This window comes from Natrix helvetica (assembly GCF_964273705.1).
Source record: "Natrix helvetica genome assembly, chromosome: 7".
Lineage (NCBI taxonomy): Eukaryota > Metazoa > Chordata > Lepidosauria > Squamata > Natricidae > Natrix > Natrix helvetica.
Window position 1 is genome coordinate 59,958,619 of NC_138558.1, and position 22,873 is coordinate 59,981,491.

General features: G+C 38.9%; 1 protein-coding gene and 1 long non-coding RNA gene across 2 annotated transcripts in view; one reads left to right on the forward strand and one right to left on the reverse strand.

Annotated features, from left to right (window-relative positions):
* The window catches only part of LOC309395537, a 448,057-nt gene that overhangs the window by 250,184 nt on the left and 175,000 nt on the right, over positions 1 to 22,873 (reverse strand). The window lies entirely within an intron of this gene.
* TLL1 (tolloid like 1) overlaps positions 1 to 22,873 on the forward strand; it is a 142,055-nt gene that overhangs the window by 64,423 nt on the left and 54,759 nt on the right. The window contains exon 2 of the mRNA XM_081959862.1: positions 19,050 to 19,160. Coding sequence (XP_081815988.1) covers positions 19,050 to 19,160 — 111 coding nt within the window. The remainder of the gene's footprint in view (positions 1 to 19,049; positions 19,161 to 22,873) is intronic.

The following is a 22,873-nucleotide window of genomic DNA, read 5'->3' on the forward strand; positions in this document are numbered from 1 at the left end:
TATGTGACACAGAAATCTTATGGAAAAGTAAAATCATATTAATAGGTCAATGGAAAATCCAGTGATTTTCCAAGGAATGTAGACAAGGAATATTCTATCCATGATTTATCACTTGTTGTTGTATCTTATGTTTAATTATAGTAACTATGATCTATGACCTATCACTTTATTGTTTGTGTGTACACTGAGAGCTTCTCCATCAGAGACAAATCCTTGTGTGTCCAAACACACACGGGCAGTAAAGAATTATATTCTATTTAGGATTAAGCATTTACCATATATAAAGGTTGAACTATGAAACAATGAAAATCAATCAAAATCCTATTTGAGTTTGAGATTTTATGGGAATTTATGTCTCAGGATTCAGAGACAAGATGTTTACATTGAAAATGATTTGAGATTTGATTCAGTAAAATGTTTTCCTGTACGATATAATAGGGAATATAAAATGAGTAAAATAGACAGCAGTGTACCCATTTATTACCATAAAGACTACAGCATAGTTGTCCAACCTTTTGCCTTGCTGGGGTCCCGTTGAGTCAAGAGGAATTGTCTTGGGCCACATATAAAATATATAACATGGTTGCCCAACCTTAATCACAAAATGATGTTAAAAGTTTATGATCTTGTGGGGCTGCATTACTGCTTGTAGCTGAATGTTACTTGCAGGCCATGGGTTGGAAATAACCTATATAACCTATATCTACAGAGATATTGTATGAACTAATGCAGAAAGTTTTCTGTTTCACTTAAAGGACATAAAAACTTAAAAACAGTTTTAAAAGTCTTACTATTTACTAAAGAATCCTTGGACTGCTTGGTTTTCCGGGCTGGTAGAATTGTTGGTATGGGTTATTGACAAGAGTTGTGCTCTTCTGGATATGATGTATTACATGCTATTTATGCAACAATTTAAGAAATCGCAGAAGGATGTGTGTTACTATTATTGTGTGTAAAGTGAGCTATGTGGCAAGGAAGTAGTCTTTATGGGCAATAAATAGCCAGCACAGTATTTCTTACCTACTTGCATAATTAGCTAAAAAGCTAAACTACTTAAGCAAATTTTATCAAAAGAATAAAAGATATAAGCAACTCTCTCATAGGTAGAGTTTGAAGAAGGGATAACAATTTGCTGGCTGATTACATCTGTCAACATTAGAGAGCCAATCATACCATTCAACCTGCCTTTAATTTTTTCCATATATGGAATAATGATTGAGACTCTTTAAAGCCAGAATATCAACAGAATCAATGAATACCTCACATTTCTTCAAAGCATTGAGGCACTGTTTTGATTGTATAGCAGTCAATTCAAATATTTATTTTGTGAAGGAGAAATCTCCTTTGAATTGAATCATCTACTACTATAAGCATCACGTAGCTAGTGGAGAATTATATGAAATAGATATTTGTAATGTTATAGTCACTCCTCCCTCCACCTTCTCCATCACATTTTTTCAGATATTTGTTGCATTTTGAAACCGCTTCAAGCTTCTTTTCAGTAAATAATTGCATTTCCTTTCCTTTAAAAAAAAATATGTATATACTTTTCCTCCCTCCCCCCTTGTGCTTAGATAGATGGGTGTTATGCCTTCAGAAAGATCTTAATGTTACATTACTTAAAGTAATTCCTAATGCATTATTGGAGAAATTGTACAATCTAAAGAAAATGTTGGAATGGACAAAGAATTTCAAGAATGACATGATTATATTGTAGCAGAATTTACATTACCTTGCAATTAAAATATTTTAAGAATGTTATACAGTTTCTTTATGATTTCAAACCCAAGAATGAAATCTGACCCCTGGGTGTTTGAAGTGGGTGATTCTCAGTGGTGATATCCATCCCATTAAAGCATTTTGCAGCATTTCATTCCATTCCATTTTATAGCATTCTAAATCTATAGCAGGAACAGAAACAGTTGAGAAATAAAGAAGTGTCAGTTGCTTGTACAGCATAGTTTTAGGTTTCTGTTTCATAGCATCTCACACATTTTGCTAGTAAAGAGCCAGTTTGTTGAAGTGGTTAAGGCATGAAACTAGAAACTGGGAGACTATCAGTCCTAGTCCTACCATGGGCCAGCCCCTGTCTCAGAGCTCTAGGAAGGAGGCAAATGGCAAACCACACTTCTGAGAAACTTTTACTCAAAAAACTGCAGAGCATTGTCCAGGCAGTGTCTCAAAATAGGACATGATTAAATAGGAGAAAAAATTGTTGATAATAAAACAGCTTATCCTAGGATGGCATGCTAAGGAAATAACATTTATGAAACACTATTATGAAGAGGAAGACTAAGCAGACTGGTCAAGAGGTTGCAATCTCCTGTACACAATAATCATTAACAGTCAATCCATTGTAAACTATTTCTGTTCAATTGAGAGAGCAGGCATTTTTTGTTCAAAATTTGCTTGTTTGTCAACGTTAGCCAGACTAATATTGCTGCAGACTACTTTGAACTCACTAAGGGGAGGAATGAATTTGGGGGACAAAAAACAAAACAAAACAAGTTGTTCAAACTGCTTTTGTTAATAAAAAAAAATCACATTTTAAGTTTGTGCCAGCTTGATATTCACACTTTGGAATTCTATATTTAAAAAAAGGCAATTGGATGATTTTAACAAAGTCCCCACCCTGTTAATTTGATACATTTAGAAAAGCGTAAATGGACAACTGTGCTCACAAAATGGAACATTCTGCAGAAGCAAGCATATTTTTATGCTTCTGTGGTAACAGTGAAATCACAGTACAATCAGTAGACTGTTCAATTCTACAATAAACAGTTATGTATTTCTAGCAATGTTTCCAGTGCTACTGATGTTTTACTATAGTCCCTTTGCTGAAGACAAGCAGCAAACACGAACTAATTTTGGCTTATGTGCACTCAGTAATGTTTTATTTTTTTCCTGTTTTTGTGCTTTATTACAGCCATAATACTCCAGAGAAGTCAAGGCTGCATCTCTCAATATTTCAAGCTGCTGTGAGCAACTTTTTATGCATATAGTATGTAGGCTTGGAAATCTAGGAGTTGCTATCTCAACACATTTAGATCACATGATAATAACAGGAACCGGCAGTGTAGTGTGATTGTAGAAAAGGCAAATATAATTTAAACTACAAGGGAAGAGTTGTTTAGAATATAACAACTCTTCCCTTGTAGTTTAAATTATATTTGCCAATTCTACAGAATTGGAGTTCCACCTTTACTCTGCTTTGAACAGATTGCCTCGTGAGTATTATGTTCTTTTCTTAGATTGTGCTTTAAGAATTCATTCACTGAAAGGCTTTCAGGATGATTAGATGTTTAGATACTCAGCCTGGGTATATTTAGCAATTCAGGTGGGGCCAATTTACCCAGAAAGGTTGGGGGTTCCTCATCAATAGAGATGTCAAATGGAGGCTCACAGCTATAAGTTAGGGATACTTTAATAAGGATTCTTGCACCAGCAGTTATTTGAGTTGATAGTCTAAAATGACTCCTTCAGAGTCTATACTCTTGTGTCATGTTAAGGAGGGTTCATGATTTACCTACTGGGAATGAAATAATGTTTAAAAAAACAAATACAGAATTCTGTCAAGTCCAACCAACTTATTGTTCCTTAGACTTTAAGGAAAACATTTACAATAACTAATACCTTTTCCTAGATAAATCTGTCAGGTAGAAAACTGTAAAAACTATATTATTCTTAAGCAGAAAATGCATAATTAGAACTATGGTGTGAGTTAAAATATTAACTACAACCGTAGGGATCAATTGATCATAAATTACTGCTCTGGAATACAGGGGAAAATTCTCTTTCTCTGTATCAAATGGTGTCTCAAGTACAATCGCTATTTGTTCCGCAAGAAAAATATACAGCTCTCAAGTTAACAAGTAGTTTGTTGTCTCAAAGACTCTGCTAAGCTTTTGTAAATGAGTTAATCAACATGGTTAAAAGAGATTGCCAGAAACTTCTGGAGATAAAGAACTTCATTTTTATGTCTTCTGCAGTTCTCCGTAACTTCTGAGACAACATAAGTAGTATCGTACAAAAAGAAAGAACAATTCTTACTATTAGGGTTTGAGCTTCAGTGTTGCGGTCAGGGCTGTCTTAATGCCTGGGCCTGATGGGCACTTGGCCATGGGCCCCACGAGCATAGGGGCCCCACACTAATCTGTGTATCTTAACCCTTCAATGCACCTTGTATCGTATAAATATAGCAACTGTATGGCTTATTGAGTATTTTACTGTTCTTCCCATTGTGTATCAAGACTTGGAGCTCTGGTGTAATGTGTTCCCATCCGTGAAGGTTGGTTAGCCACTGCTTTCTAAATCAACAGCAACTTCCAAGTGTTCCTCAAAAGCAAGTCTATGTAGATCATACTTCATGAGCATAAGTGGATGGTGATAAAGGCATGCATCACTGTAGCAACCTGTCCCCTCCATGTAGGGTTGCAATAGGCATACCTACCTTAGATGGGAAAAGCCCCCCCCCCCATTCCAGGCAATGGCTGTGACCTTCAAAACATGAATCTATTGTTTAAGGGGTACTGCCCGGCTATCAAGGGAATCAATTAGAGCAGAGAGAGAATACTGTATTGTACTGTAATACTATACCAATGGATAAACAATAACACCAACTTACTAGGATTCAGTTCAGACTTGTCCTTTCTCATCCAGAGCTTTTAAGGATCAGGACAAGACTTCAGCAGTATCAACAAGTCTGTTTTGGGGTAAAGGTACAGAGTTAGGTATGTGGTTCAATACCAGCCCCCATCTTCAGGTGACCTCTCCTGAAATTTACATGGCTTTGTGTTTTAAATAAGAGCGGGGAGAGAACCAACCCTTGTGACACCCTGTAGGAGAGTGACCATTGTACTGACCTCTCCTCTTCCGTGCCCCAAACTGCAACCATCCTTCAAAAAACGAATAGAACCAGGGCAACAGTTTTTCTCAACTCCAGCCTTTATATAAGAATACCATAATCAGTAGTATTGAAGACTGTTAATGATGTCCAAAAGGACGGATGGATGCCTGTTCTCTACTCATGTCCCAACCAAGATCATTCACTTGCAAACATCAATATCACCATTCCATGTCTGGGTCTATACAGGGTCCAGGATTGGTTTGGAGGCATTTGAAAATTCATAATATTGTTCAAAGAATCATGTTGTCTTGATTCTTTTAACTTATCCAATATTTTATTACAAATTACTGGGTTGGTCTCGTGCATCAAGTAATGGAGTGGTAATGTTTTTTTTTAAGACTGAATATAGTGTTCTTGCATAAGAGCAGATTAGAAAGCAGATTAGAAAATTCATTCCTCAGTGAATCAGCAGCAATTACTTTTATAAGAACAAGCTCATACAAGATTAAATAAGTATACATCTTCTTAAAATAGTACAGTGCTAACACCAGAAATATAATAAATTGAGCCTATGTATGTATGTATGTATGTACACACACACACATGCACATACACATATGTCTTTTAATGATCCCATAATCCTTTGCGGAGTCGGGACAATTGAATGAAGCTGAGTGTTATATATATACACTATATTGCCAAAAGTATTCGCTCACCCATCCACATAATCAGAATCAGTTGTGAGCGAATATACTCACACACACACACACACACACACACACACTAGCTGGATACCCGTGCTCCACTACGAAACTATGTGATCGGGCTTGATAAATTGACACTTACAGCTTGAAAATTAATGAGTAGTTATGATCAGCCTCTCCTCTCCCCTTCTCTCCCTCAGGCTTGCCCCACAGAAGCCTCTCTTCTGCCCATCTTTCCCTCAGGCTTGCCCCACAAAAGCCTCTCCTCTCATATTCCCTTTCTCTCCCTCAGGCTTGCCCCACAGAAGCCTCTCATATCTTGTCCCCTTCTCTCCCTCAGTCTAACTCCTTACCATCAAAGTGTTTTTCAGGTGGGGAGAGGGAGTAGAATGTCTAAACTCCCAGCCCGCAAGCCAGATGAGTCACGTGCTGGCCATGCCCACACCCAGATGGCAGTTGGAACAGAATACTTTTCAGGTGGGGAGGGAGATTAGAACTCTTTAGCATCAGAGCATGTTAATCTTAGCTTCCTGGTTCATCGTTTTAGCAGTTGTTTTGTATAAGTAGCAAGTTAAATCTAATGGTTTATTTCTGTTTGCGGGGGTGTTTTTTTTGGGTTCATTCTTATTTTACAGCTCATTAATACCACAAGCCAATATGAACAATATGTTCAATTTCTATTTGTATTTGTTGGGGAGAGGGAAAGAATAGTTTTAAATTAATAAACCTTTTACTAACATGTGTATATACATAATTATTTCAATGTAGTTGTTAAGGTTCTACCCCAGTAGTAGCAACACTTTTTTAACTACTAGTGAAATCTCATATATATATCTGTATAAGAAAAAGTCTCAGCTTAGAAGAACATATTTGCTGGTGAACGAAGATAGAATTATAGATAGAGATAGGGGCAGAGGCAGAGGCAGAGGCAGGATGTCATTGTGGTAGGGGGACATCAGATGATGTTCAGTGCTCCATCTTCCTCCAGAGCCATCCTTTCATGTTGGCTGCCTTTCCCAAGGAAGCACCGGATTAAAATAGAAGAAGAGGGGGAACTGTGGCAAGGAGAACACTGATCATTCTGTTGCTGGATCCAGAAATGTCCTTGAGCAATGGGACATGGTTCTTTCTTGGTTTTTTTCCTAGATCTGCTGAATAAAGTTTTTTGTTTTGCTTTGTTTTTACTGAGAAGCTGACAAGAGGGAAAAGAGTGAAACAGCAATAAAACACCAGTTTTATTCTTTCCACTATGACAGAATCTATATCATTTAATTTTTTCACACCCATTTATATAATACTTATGTGTGTTCAGAAATACAGTATATATATTTCTATCTCTTCTATCTCTGTCTATCATCCACCCACCTATCTATCTATCTATCTATCTATCTATCTATCTATCTACCTACCTACCTACCTACCTACCTATCATATCTATCTATCTATCTATCTATCTATCTATCTATCTATCTATCTATCTATCTATCTATCTATCCTATCCTATCCTATCCTATCCTATCCTATCCTATCCTATCCTATCCTATCCTATCCTATCCTATCCTATCCTATCCTATCCTATCCTATCCTATCCTATCCTATCTATCTATCTATCTATCTATCTATCTATCTATCTATCTATCTATCTATCTATCTATCTATCATCTACCTACCTACCTACCTACCTACCTACCTATCATATCTATCTATCTATCTATCTATCTATCTATCTATCTATCTATCTATCTATCTATCTATCTATCTATCTATCTCTAAAATCTGAGCAGTTTGATCTAGTGGTTAAGGCAGGAGACTAAAAAATGGGAAACCATGAGTTCTAGTCCTGCCACAGCCACGAAAGACAGCTGGATGACGGTGGGACAGTCACTTTCTCTCAGCACAACCCAGTTGATAAGGTTGTTGTCGTAGGGACAATAAGAGAAAAGGGCATGTGGATATGGTCGCCACTTTGAGTATTTGTAAAAATAATAAAGGCGGGATACAAATACATTAATAAATATTGTAACAATTATTATTTACTATATGATAATTATATAGTCCACTGCATATCCTTCATTTATCCTATATTTATCGGGGAATGCTGTTAAGAAGAGGGGAAAAATCATGCAGAAAGTTTGGATGCAACAACAATTAGTATAATAACTATTACAAGTTACAACATACAGTATGTAACATTGATGTTTTCTGTTTCAGAATATCTATATAAGCCACTTATTTATAAATTTCAAAAGTTTTCAGAATATTTTATTATATTTTAATATATTTTCTCAAAACAAAGACATATATAACTTTGCCCTATGTGCATATATTGATTAAGCAGATAATGGTGTATTGTATTTATAGCTGAATTGAACCTATCATCATTGGGCAATGTTTCCCCATTTTCTCCTCTCTGTACTATTATTGCATTTCTAAGTATAATCACTTATAGCAAACTTTTGCTAATATGCCCAGAAAAGAAAGCATTATGTGCCTAAAAGCAACACTGAAATATGTATACCTCATCATAGGGCTGACTTTGGTAGCAAGTTGCCTGACTGTTCTATACTTTGTTGCTTCTTAAGCTTAATAAATTTGTTTTCATTGTTTTCCTGGAAAACTATATTTTCCCGGGAGGGGTAATTAAAATGAAATATAACATTTGGGATCAAGTGAGATTTTGGGGTGGGGTGGGGGCAATCACACTCTCTCAGCCCAACTTACTTCATAGGGTTGTTATGGGGTATAAAGGAAGATGGAAATGCTATGCATGGTGCCTTGAACTCCTCTATGAAAGGCAAAATATAAATTTAACAACTGATACCTTAATTAAAAATAGGAATTTTAATTTTTAAAAAATCAAAATAGAACAAAACGAAAGAAATACCGTAGAGCTGTGGTGGCGCAGTGGTTAGAATGCAAGCCTAATTGTGCCGACTGCTAGTAGTTCGATTGTCACCAGCTCAAGATTGACTCAGCCTTCCATCCTTCTGAGGTCAGTGAAATGAGGACCCAGATTGTTGGGGGCAATATGCTGATTCTGTAAACCGCTTAGCAGAGGCCTGTAAAGTACTGTGAAGCAATATATAAATCTTAAGTGCTATTGATATCTCTATCATCTCAGTCACTATCTCTATCGCACGTAGCAGCTAGGCCATACTGAAATCATAGGCAGGAGCTTCATCTTTGAGGTTCGGTGACCTAGTTTTCTAAAACTAGAAAAATGAAAAAGATTGGAAAGACCGATACTGGTTTAATTTAGATGATGCCACAACAATAAACATTTCAGTAACAGCTAGGTCAAAAAATCTTTTCAGCACCTGTATTTAGGAATAAACAAAAATAACAGTGGAAAATGAAAAATGGAATTCAATCACTTTTGTTTAGCTGGCAGACACATTTTATTAAACAGCTGGAAAAGGCACTATGTAAGGGCACTCTCTCTTGGCACTTACTTTCTCCTAGTAAATAACCGCAGTTAAATACCAGTCACATAGAAAAAAATGTCAGAAGAAAAGTATGTCTCTCACGTACAAGCACCTCAAAAGCATCTGATGTCCACCACAAGAAACAGAGAAGTCATCTATGGTGAGTCATGGCCTGATTGATATTTTGTTACATATTCCAGCTTCCCAAATCACTCAACCAACATATCTGGAGGGCAACTATGGGGGAAGAATGGATTGGGTCAGTTGGAAAAGGTTATTATTTGTCACTCAACTTTCTTTGCTGTTTATACATGTATAAAATGTTTGAGAACTAGATTTAAGTCATAAAATAATCTGGCTTAAATAAAAGTAAACAGAAAAGTGAAGTTTCTTTTAAAGTACGTAGAAAGTGTCATAGTGTAGAGTTTACTTATTCATCTACTCATAAAATATTAATGTGTGTTTTTGCCATGCAAAGGTGTCCCTGTGGAGTGGTTTATGCAGTCTTGTTAAAATAGTGAGCTGGAAAAAAAATACTTTCTACAGAATTGTATCAATCCAACAAAATGGATTGATAGCTTAGCACCCCTGCAGTGCAAGTATGTTGATAGATTTCCTAAAAGTTTTTTTAAAATGAAAATATATAAATAATTCATTCTCCCTGGGTTGCTGACAAGCCCGGACATGTGCTTGATGTCATCATTTTACATTCATTCCAAATTTAAAAAGAGTTAAATTTCTATATAATTTGTTCTGCCTCCCAGTACTATCTGGCTTGTTGCCTATTTTGTATTTCAATATCAGGTTTTTTTTTTACACTTTGTGCAATGTGCCTGTCAAACTGGAATGCTGAACTACAGTTCATTTTAAAAAAGTGAAAAAGACTGAAGACATATTTGGCTTGATTTGTTCTTCTAGATTATTGCTTTCCTTTGCGAAATCAATGTCAATGTTACACACATTTTTAAACAGGGGATATAATTGTCAGCAAATGTAGACAAACATAATCTTTACAGTAAAAGGAGCACAGTAAAGAAACTTTTTTCTGATAAACACTCCTTGAGAAAGATTGTTGAGTAACAGAATCTCTGATAAATTAAGCCATAGGTATTATCCTTATGCAGCAGGGATGTGCGGTCAGGGGAGGCAGGGGAGGCAGAGCCGCACCGCTCTCATCATGAAAATTAAAAAAAAAGGGAAAAGGGAAAAGGCACTGAGGAGCCTTCTGCACACGTGGTTGGGAATGGGAGCGCTCCTTCATGTTGACTCAGGAGTCAGGAAGGAGGGGAAGGAGGATGTGTGAAGGAGGCTCCTCTAGCCTCAGCCTCCCTCCTGAGCACGTCCCATTCCCCGCCTTCCTAAGTCAACATGAAGGGGACAGCGGTCCCGCGGAACACGCTCCGTGGTCCCCTTCATGTTGACTTAGGAAGGTGGGGAATGGGACGTGCGCAGGAGGGAGGCTGAAGGGATCACGGAGAAGGGATCGTGCAGCATGAGCCGCTGTCCCGCGGAGCCGCTGTCCCGCGGAATGTGCAGGAGGGAGGCTGGAGGGATTGCGGAGGAGGGATCGCGCAGCATGAGCCGCTGTCCCGCGGAGCCACTGTCCAGCGGAGCGCGCAGGAGGGAGGCTGGAGGGATTGCACAGCGTGAGCCGCTGTCCCACAGAGCCGCTGTCCCATGGAGCGTGCTGACATGGTCCCATTCCCCTCCTTCCTAAGTCAACATGAAGGGGACCGTGGCTCACGCTGATGACGTCACCAGCCTCAACAGCCGTAAAGCTCACCGCACGTCACTGTTATGCAGTATTCTGAATTATTATAATGGTATTACTGCTAATACATACCAAAGTAATATATAATGAAAACCACACAATTAAACAGATATTTGAGGGGGGAAAGTTTTCCTGATCATGTCTATGTAGCTACACTGTAAGCATCTACTTTTAGGCAGAAGAGGGTTGAAGATAAGAAGTAACTTCTACCAGTAAAGTAACTCTGAATGGTATTGTACAACGTACATTTTGAAGATGTTGCAAAAATTGAAGCTAAATATATTCGACATAATTCTAGTGTTGATGATCAGAAAGTAATAATTGTAGTAGAAATGTAATCTTTGCAATAACTTTTAAGAAACCTGTACATTTTCTGTATATGAAATTTACCATGATTTTCATTTTTGACAAAGTAGGTACCTTCCCTAATTCTTTAGCTTGGCACTGGAGCCACATAAAATGTTTATCTGAGGCTTCTTTCCTCACCTTGCCAGATAATTATCTCCTTGAATGTTTCAGTCCCAGAATTACATTTTAATTACACTTTTAAATTGCAGTCCTCATTCCACAATCTTAATCTCACCAGCCTCCATTTATTTTTCCATAAATTCCATTGTCAACAATTTATTTTCTATTACCCTTTTGATTAAGTGCTTATTAGGCATCAGAGATAAGGAGTTAGTCTAATTGGTTTTCATGAAAAAGTAAAAACAAAATACAAAAGAGCCCTAAATGTAAGCAAAATTTTAAAATAAGAGCTTTAATTATTAAATATACAGTACATTATGCTATTTTATTCAGTGTAACTACTTAGTTCAGGGGTGTCCAAACTTGGGAACTTTAAGACTTGTGGACTTCAACTCCCAGAATTCCCCAGCCAGCATGGCTGGCTGGGGAATTCTGGGAGTTGAAGTCCACAAGTCTTAAAGTTCCCAAGTTTGGACACCCCTGACTTAGATTGACTGTAGCCAGTTGTGTTTTTGTTTGTTTGTCATCTTCATTATATACATGTGGAGTTTTAGAAGCTTTCTTTTACTGTAAATATTCTATCTAAGATCCTTCCACCCTTCTTTCTCTTTCTTACTTTCTTTCTGAACTATACATTTTCTTTTCCTCTTTCTCTGATTATAAAAAAAATTGAGTTTCTTCTCACCATTCTCCAAAGTTGGTGGAGACAGCAGTCATGCATGGGTTAACTCAGCCAGTAACCAATAGAACTGAGTCTACCAAAGTGATGTCATCGCCTCTGAGGAGTGTCCTCCCGCTTTTTTAGACTCAGTTCAATTGGAACTGGCTGTGCCAATTGGTCTCTCTTCAATATATCTATTTAAAATTGCTGAATTGGCTACCTTAATCTGTTTTAATTGGCTTCTCCTCGGAAAAGTTTTACTTCCAAACTCCTAGTGAAGGACGGATCATCGATAATAGCTCCTCTCAGAGCCAGGGCTCTCAATTAGCCCCAGGGCTTTCCTGAGAGGAATTGCCAGGGTTTCTTTGGAGGCTTTCAGCCTCTTGGTTTCGCCTGCGACATGCAAAGAGTTGCCTGGACACAGCGCTGCCTAGCACTGGCCGTTGGAGGCTCCGCTTAGCGCTGCCGCCTCTGCTGGCTCTCCCTTGCTGCCAATTGCCGCCAAATGCCACCGCCGCCAGCGGGAAAGCGGTGCCGCCACCGCTGCACATCACCACCGCTACTAAATGCTCCCGTTGCTGCTAGACTGCCGCTGCTGCTGCTGCCATCACCTCAGCAGCATCTCCTCAGGGCCTTCACCTCCCTCGTTCCTTCCGCGGCCTCGGCTACCTCATGGCGCCCAGCCCATAGGCTCTGTAGCCTCAGTGGCCATTTTGTTTTGGCGCAAAGAAGCTCCAGTGGCCATTTTGACTCTCTCCTTCGGGACAACAAAGTGCAGGCCATGGCTTCCTCTCCTGTGCATAAGCCACAGGTTCCTCCAACTACCCTGGCCCCTGCTCCCACCGAGTCTCCTTCATCCGGGACCCATAAGCGCAGACCTGTCCCAGAGGCTCCCCCCCACTGAGGCCTCTTCCAAGGCTCCCAGATCCAGTTACAGAACCACAGCCAATCCACCTTCTCAGGAAGATGGCAATGCCACTCAGGTTCCTCCTAAAAAGGCCAGGGGCAAGACCAAACACACAGAATCCCATCTGTTTCAGCCCCAGAGGCCTATTCAACCTAGTCCTCCTCCTGACCTATCTACTGATTTGGAGGATGATCTCTCCCCTGCAGCATCCATTATCCAACCTGAGGAAGCCAGGGGCACAGGCGATCTGGCCTGTAGTGGGGATGAATCTGAGAGTGGCAGGAGCGTCACTCCTGATGGGGAGCCCTTGTACCAGGAGGATATCTCTCCCCCATCCCGTCGCCGTTCTTACTCACCTGGCATGGCTGATATCATATCTGAGGCCATTGAACCAGGCATAGCAGCAGGACTTAAGCACGGGTCTTCTAACCATTCTACTCCACGCAGGTCTTCTTCTTCTGGTTCTAAATGCAGGAATGGTGATCTTTCAGCTTCTTCATCGCATGAGTTACCTGGCATGTCCAGCCAACCATCGGTTTTCGGAGAGGAGGAACGCCCTGCACAAGATTCAGATCTTTCGGAAGATGAGGGCCTTCCCCCCGACTCACCTACCTTTGCCAGTCTCTTTAAACCTGCTGTCTTTCGGTCTCTTCTCTTTAAGGCCAAGAAGATCGCTGGCATCCCTTCACCCAATGCTCCTCAGGGAACGGAAGTGGACAATGCAGATACCACCAACCCCCTCTTCTTCCAGCCTAAGGTGGAAATGGAGGTGATTCCATCACCCAGACTCTTCATAGACATGGTCCAGAACCAATGGGCCTCACCAGGTACAGACCCCCCTCTCCAATACCTTGGACAAGCACCTGTATAATGTGGGACCAGAACTCACCAAGGCTCTAGAGGTACCTTCTATTGACTTACCTGTAGTTAGCTTGTCCTCTCCTAATGCAGCCTCGGCAGCTCCTGAGGAGGCTCTTCGCCTTGAAGACAAGAGAATAGAAGAAACTCTGGTCAAGGGACATCAGGCCTCGGCTTGGGCTGTCAGGGCAGCTACGTCTGCTTCTTTCTTTAGTCGCTCTGCTCTCTTATGGCTAAGACAACTTCAAGAGAGACTTCCGGCCTGGGATTCTAGGGCTCACAGGGACATTAACAAATTGAAGGCGGCCCTAGAATACAATGCAGATGCCTCCTTAGACATGCCCGTTTCGCGTCCAAAGCCATATCATCCTCTATCACCACTCGCCAGCTCCTTTGGCTGAAGCAGTGGCAGGCAGAGGCCCGAGCCAAGTAGAGATTGGCCTCTTCTCCCTATTCTTCCTCCCTTCTCTTTGGTCCTCCCTTAGAACCTCTACTAGTAGAGTCCAACAGCAGCTGTTCCCTGGTGAAAGTTAGGTTGACTCCAGAGGTAATCCAATCTCTGGATGGTGGATCTTCCTGGCCATTTCTCGGGAGTCCCTCTTCAGGGAACCTCCATGTGTCATAGATGGATGTGAGCTTAATGGGATGGGGTGCTCACCTGGAAGATCAAGTGGCTCGGGGTTTCTGGTCCAATTCCGACCTTTCCCACAGCATGAATTGGCTAGAGTTGAGGGCCATTCATCTGGTTCTCCTTCATTTCCAATCCTTACTTCTCAACACACACGTGCTGATTCGGACAGACAACACAACGGCCAAGGTGCATGTCAACTGCCAACGGGGAGACGAGGGCAGTATATCTCATGGAATCGGCCTTTCGCTTAGGGTTCTGGCGCGGAAGCCAATGTTCTCTCTCTCCACGCCTAACACATCTCAGGCACCTACACCACCCGGGCAGACTGATTGAGCCACACAGCAATTGACCCTGCGAATTGGAGCCTGAACCGTCGCATCTTCAGACAGCTGTCATCCAGGTATGGAACTCCGGTGCTAGATCTATTCACAACGGCATCCAATAAGCAGCTGCCCAGGTACCTGTCTTGTTACACAACACCAGGCGCAGAAGGGACGGATGTCTTAAGGTGCAGGTGGCCTCACGGTCTCCTGTATGCCTTCCCTCCCTTCCCCCTGATACAGAGAGTGATTCAGAAAATGATAGAGGAAGAGGCCGAACTCATCCTAATTGCCCCTCATTGGCCACGCTGTCCCTGGTATGCAGACCTGGTCCATCTCTCAGTAGGCCCAGCGTGGCATCTTCCAATGATAACGTCCCTTCCACATCAGGGGTTCATTCACCATCCCAACCTGTCCTGCCTCTGCCTAACCGCATGGAGTCTGAGTGGGCGGTCTCGAGGGTGGCTAACCTTTCTGAGACTGTAATTCGAACTATTCAGGCTTCTCGCCGCCCAGCCACTAACAGAATCTATGAATCAACGTGGCAGATTTTCATTACTTGGTGCCGTTCTCGAGATGCCACCCCCCTGGAGGCTTCGGTCCCCAAGGTTTAGGAGTTCTTGCAACAGGGGCTTGATAAGGGGCTCTCGCCAAACACCCTACGCAACAGGTGTCAGTTCTCTCTTCGGTTCTCTCACTTCACTGGGATGAGCCTCTTTCCTTGCACCCTCATGTCCGCCACTTCATTAAGGGCACATCTAATCTCTCCCCTCCTGTCATACACCGTTTCTCCTCATACATCTAGCCAAAGTCCTTGACTTTCTCACTGAACCACCCTTCGAACCTCTCAGGTCAGCCTCATTACATCACCTTACACTGAAGACAACCTTCCTGGTGGCCATCACGTCGGCACGGCGTGTCTCGGACTTGGTGGCCCTTTCCATCCGATCTGACCTGTGTGTATTTCACCTGGACTGTGTGGTCCTTCGCCTTAATCCCACCTTTGTTCCAAAGGTAAATTCGGCCTTTTATCGATCTCTAGACCTCACCCTTCCAAATTTCTGTCCAATTCCTTCTCACAGACTTGAATGCAAATAGCACAGGTTAGACATGAGACGTGCTCTTAAGATCTTAATTGCCAAGACAACCGTCTTCAGGTGCACCGAAGCTCTCTTCGTGTCTTTCCATCCCACAAATAAGGGGCTAAAAGCTTCTCCATCTATAGTTGGGTGCTGGATCCGATCTGCCATTTCAAGAGCTTACCTGGCTCACTCCTCCATCCAACATCACCTCACTCCTCCATCCAACATCACGGCACATTCCACACGCAGTGCGGCTATGTCGGTGGCGTGGACAAGGCAGGCCTCGTGGAGGAGATATGCAAGGCAGCCACCTGGACTACTACTGCTTCCTTTATCCACCATTATAAGGTGGATAGATACGCTTCGGGAGAAGCGGCATTCGGACGGCAGGTCCTTCAACAAGTTCTTCCCTCTTCAAGCTCCTAGCTCAGTCTCATTCCCACCCGGGGATAGGCCTAGCTTTGGTATGTCCCATGCATGACTGCTGTCTCCACCACCTTTGGAGAATGGGGTGTTGGTTCTTATCTGATACGCCCCTTCTCTGGGCAGGTGGAGACAGCAGTCATCCCCACCCTTTCAGGCTCTGACCTAGTTCTCAGAGGGAGATCTCAGAGAAATGCTGGAGCATCAAAGGATTGAGAGCAATCGAGTAGCGCACAGCAGTCTACTTATCTCCTTCGTCAAGAAAGCGGGAGGACACTCCTCAGAGGCGATGACATCACTTTGGTAGACTCAGTTCTATTGGTTACTGGCTGAGTTAACCCATGCATGACCGCTGTCTACACCTACCCAGAGAAGGGGCGTATCAGGTAAGAACCAATGCCCCATTCTAAAAAGCCTTTGCTTACTAATTGCCAGAGTATCTTCCTTCTGAATCAGGAACAAAACAATTACTCTTTAAGCTCTTAAAATATGGATTTAACCCTTCTCGGTTATATATCTATATTTACAGTTTTTGCATGCATTTCGAAACAGCTTGTGCTCATTTTTATCACAAGTTGCAGTACATGCTGTGCAACTCATTGTAAAAACAGATTTAATATAGAGTACAAGTGATGAGGTCTAAATATGTCTGCCCTGCAACCTCCTGCATGTCAGACGCAAAGAATCAGGATCATACATTAAGGTGCAGGCAAAAAGATTTATTGCTCAAGCTTATAAGCAAGAATATAGTTGATTAATATTCAGAGGAAAATTGGTGGTAGATAAGGGTCAATAGAATTCAAGAGGAATGGGATTTAGTATGTTTGTGGGAATGTTATTACTCCAGGCTGATGATTCACTTAATTCTGCCCATTCTTTGACTTTGCCTATTCTTCTCCTACACCATTCGTCTGAAAATATCCTGTAAAAGTTTGTAGACCATTTAGGAATAGATTGTGATGTAGGTAGGGAAGAAATAAAGTGACAATAACTCCCATTACAGTTAATGCATTGAGCTTGCATGTGAATAACCATGTTTAAGAGAGTGCCATAAACTTGTAAATGTAAGAATAATAGTTGGTAGAAATAAGTTGAATTTTTCCTACTGGTATTTAATTTCTTGTTGGATATGAAAATTGTGTGGATGTCAACTGAATATTAAAAGTGTGGTTAATGGAAACAGCATGGGATTATATAAACTTTGTTCAAATTGATGATGATGTTGGAAATTCTGCCTTAAAATTCTGTTAGTTTAAAAATAAATACTAATGTTCCAAACTGGGACCGTGGTGGCTCAAATGGTAAGATGCTGGGCTTGCACACCACTGATCCTGATGGCTTGATTCCCTTGAGCAAATAAACCATGTAGGGACAAGGAAGGATCCTCGTCCGATTGTCTACTGCATTCAGCTAAAAGGTAAAAGATAATACTACCTGAAAAAAAATTCCTTTCATAGAGGCAGCCAGCCACCTCAGTGATCCCTGACTAACACGTGCCGTATGCTTAAAAAAAATGTTCCAAACAATGTTGAAGTTAAGAATTAAAGTTCTTTGGATTACAGTAATTCTGAATAGGAATTCCTTCTCTACCTATAGAGAAGGCAGTATAGACATTTGGAGCTTTTGGTTTAAAGCAGTATGGTGTGGTTTTGCACATGTTAAATAAGCTGTTCTTTCTCTGTTAACATTTGTCCACAATAAAGACAGTTTTTTTTAATTGTATCCTCAGGATATACAGTGATATCTTTGACATACTGTATGTAAATATTTCAGAACTTTCTGGTCTAATAAAAGAGTAATAATAAATCTGCTAAGGTATTCATTCAAACATTCCTTAGAGATTTTGTTTTTTTACATGACAAGCAATTAAATTTTCCTGCATCCATATCTAGTGATGGGACTATGTCTAAAGTGTAATTACATTTAATTTACAATAAACATCTTTTAGTGACACAAGTTGACAATTTTTTTAAAAAAAAATCTGCTGACAGATTGATAGGGTTAACATTGATAAAACTTTCCATGTTGAAACAATATTGCATAGTAAAGGAAACTTGAAAATATTATATTTGTGACAGAATATATTGTGAAATTTAAAAGATTAAATCTGATATATTTTAAGAACAAAATCAGTGGTGGGTGCCGGATCACATTGCAACCGGTACAGTTGGACTGGGGCCTGGCGACATCCACATGAACGCGCACAATGTGTGCATGCGTCCTACCCTCCAGTGACACCTCAGCGGAGCATCGCGCAGGCGCTGTACACACCGTGTGCATAAACACCGAAGAGTTGAAAGACAGGAAAGGTCGAGCGGGTGGGCCCTCTGGAGCACCATACCAGAATGATACCCGGTGCTCCGGACAGGCACCGGTAAGCCCGTACCGGGGCGTACCACCTGCAACCCATTCCTGAACAAAATGTTTCCTTATTGATTAAAAAAAAGAATAACATAGTTTTAATTATTGCAAAGTGTTTATTTTACCAAGGAACTGTGTAGAAATTAAGAATTATATTTACATGATATCTCTTTTCTATAGCCATATAGTATAATCTTTATTGTCATTGTCCTTAAATAGAACAAAATTGGTTATATAGTGTTTTAATCATTTCTTTTTTTCTCTTAATGATTTGTTATCTTTAACTTCCTATCCTCAAATATTCAATATTGTATAGAATAATATATTTAGAACACCTACATTCAAAGTCAGTATAACAATAAAGACTTCTATAACACTGCAGCATTTAAACTGTATAATTTATCTTGTGCATTATAACTTCTTTCACAATAATGATATTTGCAAGAGACTTTAAGTAAGCAAAGATCCTTGATTTCAATATATCAAACTATCCTTAAATATCTATGTTTGATTATAGTCATAGACTTCAAATAAAATTTGTATGATATTACTTTTAATATTTTTATATTAAGCTTTCTTTTTGTATTTAAAGCTGTCTTTTGGGGAGATATTGCCTTAGATGTTGAAGACTTAAAACTCTTTCAGATTGATAGGACAATTGATCTTACACAACATTCAGAGGGAAAAAATGGACATAAGACTGGTAAGCTATAAACATTTTTTATTCATTTATATATTCAGAATTTTGTATATATTATATATATTGTATATATTTCGTAATGTGGATTTGTAATGTATTATTGGCTGTGAATAATTTTAAGTTTGCAAATAAATATAATATAATAAATGTAGCCATTTAGTTCAGGTGCTTATGAAATAGAGATGCCTGTTACATGAAAAAAGACCACTATTCTATTTGATATAATATAAAAATGCAGTGCAGCCACGTCATGCTGTACCACAAAGGTGCCTATCGCTATGAAAACTAGATTAGTAATATGAAAATAAGCTGATCACCTGAGCAACAATGCAGGACAAATAGTTGAGAATATCATGGGCTGTGAGAAGAACAAATGATTCAATAGTTAATGAAGGGAAATCAGATTGATGTAATAATAAAGAGAAAGGAAAAGAGTCAGTGCAGATTTTACTCTGCTAGGTCATTGCCCGTTATAGGGGACGGCACTCATCTCCGTTTCAAGGCCACGAGTAATCGCTGTCTGAAGACATTTTGGTGGTCATATGGCCAGCGTGGCATTGTGGAGTGCTACGGAAGTGTTACCTATATGTCTACTTGCATTTGCAAGTAGACAGGCAGGAGCTAGGTGAAGACAGGCTTTCAACCTGTCGCATAATAACAGATCTCAAACCCGGGATATCATCTTGCCAGCTGACAAACTCATCATCATAAACGCTGAGCCAGTAATAAAGAAGGTGAAGTTTTAAACATTTTGGTTGCATAAAATGAATCAAGAGTCATTGTAAAAAGTATGATGACTAAATTTTTTTTAAGTATCTTAAAAAGAGGCCAGAAGAAGATAAGGCTACTAGATACTATGAAGGAGTTTGCGTTAACTTAAAGAAGCTATTGCTGGCAGACAATCTTAGTACAATGATTTCAATGATCACAATAAAGTTAGAAAAATAATTGACTAAACAATAAATCCTTGTTTTATCTGTATGTTAAATACAATAGCTGGCGTAGAAGAAACGTTTAAAATCAAAAAATAAATTAAAAATATAGAACAATGTGTATCAAAAAGAATTAAATTTTTATCTGTGATACTTATTTGATGCTAAATGTCATCAAAGATGGCATTTGGCTCCAGGTCAGGAAGTAATAGGAGCGTCTCATACCTCAGTCTAGAAGTTGTATAGAAGGATGTAAGTTTGAAAGTTCATCATAGCTAAAAATTGCCCGAATTGCCTCTTAACTTGTAACATCTTTATCTTTACCTCAATTTCTAATTTGTATTTATATAAACCATCTAGAGTCATTTAAATCAGATGGGCAATGTAGACATTTGATAAATAAATAACTAAAATATGGTGAGTAGATATTCTTATACTGCCTTACCATCACTTATTTTTTCTTAATTTGATCTGTTGTTTTAATTAATAGCATATCTGACCTCACTTACAGACTGATTTAAAATATAAATCAATGCCATCTTTTTTATCAATGAATATTTAGCTTTGCACCATTTCGTCTAATTTTTCTGATAGTATCATGAGGTAAGGGAAATAATGATATTTGTTTTTCTTGCTTTTCTGCTTTTCATCCAAAGACATCTTAAAATTTTGATATAGTCAATCTGGTATCTTTAGCAGTACATGGTATCCAGCAGATCAATTTCCTTCATGTTTTGTTCAGGAAATATGTGTGATCAGCTCCAGACAAAATAGAATGTTTTTCTTTAAGTTACATATCTGACAAATACTGTATGTCATGAGCCTAAATATCAAAGAAAATGCTTAGAATTTGTATTAATTATTTTACTTTTAAAAAGAAAGAATATTTTTAATTAATGAAAACAAGATGGCATAGCATTATAATACAATTTGCAATTAATATAATACTATTTAAACTGCATCTTTGTATCAACTTCCTTAAAGAAAAACCATTTCACTTAAAACATTACTTCCTAAATTAAACCTTACTTTGAAAGATTGTTGCGTCACTGGGCAGTGAATGTTTGCATTCTGGGAAGTTGACAAAATAGCTCATAGAGTAGGAATGTCTTAACATATTACCTCATTCTTCTAAAATCTAAGAGAAAAATTCAAAACATTTTTCTCAAGGCTTGCTACAGCTATGTGACAGTGGAAGGCATTAGGTAAATTACTCAGCAATGACACAACACATTTGCCTTATATGGCGCTGTGCATTTTTTTGTAACCCTTTAAAAACGTAATTTAGAAGATTACATGAAGAATACATGTTGAAAAAAACCTGAGGAATTACTGAAATAGCTAACCTATGCTTCATTGATTTCAGTGGTTCTCACTTTTGAATAGGCATGTAACTGAACAGTCTTTTTATGCATTTCATAAGCTACAAGTGTAGTGATTAAACATTCACTCATAATCTTTTTACTAATGGTAACTAAACTTGTTTGCTGGAAGTAAATACTGTCATTAATTCAAAGAAAAGTAATGTAAAAGTTTTGAGAGTGTTAACAAAAAATCAATTACAAACACCCTGAAGTGTTAAAACAAGCAGTGCAACTAACACAAATGCTATAGACAGTATTATTTGAAAAGTATTTGTTTCAAATAATACTGTATATGTTCATTAGTCAGAAGCAACATAATGTAAAGTTTTCAGTGTGATTACAAAAAAAATCAACTGTAATCACAGTTAAGTGTTAAAATAAGCAATGTAACTAATATAAATATTATATACAGTATTATTTGAAAAAGTATTCTTTGTTTGTGTGTGACAGACTTCAGTGAATTACAGTTTTTAGTACCACATAAAATGGAAAGTAGCATTTTCCTTCTTGGTTAAACTTTGTGATTTTTTTTTTATGAATTATCTGCCACAGCCAAATATATCTTACAGAAAATGTTGTTAAGCTTGCAAACCTTCATTGATATCACCAAGTGGTTCTTAAATAAGATAGGCTTGAAATAGATAGAATCATTAAAGGTACTTATCAGGTAAAAGTAATTCAGCTTTTAAGTGTAAAATTGCAAAGAGTTGATGAGGTCACTTGCCAAAATATAATTTTTAAGTAATTATACATGCTTAATTTTACTCAATCTTTTCCCTAAATTTCATATAAGCCAATTTCATCATAGGCCACAAATATGTCCTTATTTGCATATAACAAATATAATAGTTCCCATAGAGGTTTTCCTCTTTTTTTTTTATAACTTTACTCATACGTCATCCCCAAACTGTCAGTGAAACTCTCATAACCTTGATGAGCTATTCCAATATTCAAATGGTAGCTTCCCTTTATGCTGATGTTGAGAAATAATCTGTTTAAAGTGTATGAAACATTTGTGTCAAAATGTTTTTTAAATATTTCTAAAGTTCAGGATGTTTTTGCCCTTGAATGTTTGCTTATTTATTTATCTATTAATTATAACTCACTGGTTCCTTGAGGACCCAAGGCCTGGGTGAATGTTATTAGAGCATCATGCTCTAATAACCCTATTTTACAGGGGAATCTGACTGAACAAATAACAGATATATTTGGAACTTTTTTCATAAACGAAACCATTTAACATACAACATATCATTGTGAAAAAGTATAGTTTCAAAAGGAAAAGAATACTTTTCGAAACAATGGTGAAGTAAGAGTCATCAGTGCTAGTCCAGTAGGAAGGGACCTTGGAGGTCTTCTAGTCCAACCCCCTGCCCAAGCAGGAGACCATATACCAATCTGGACAAATGACTGTCCAATC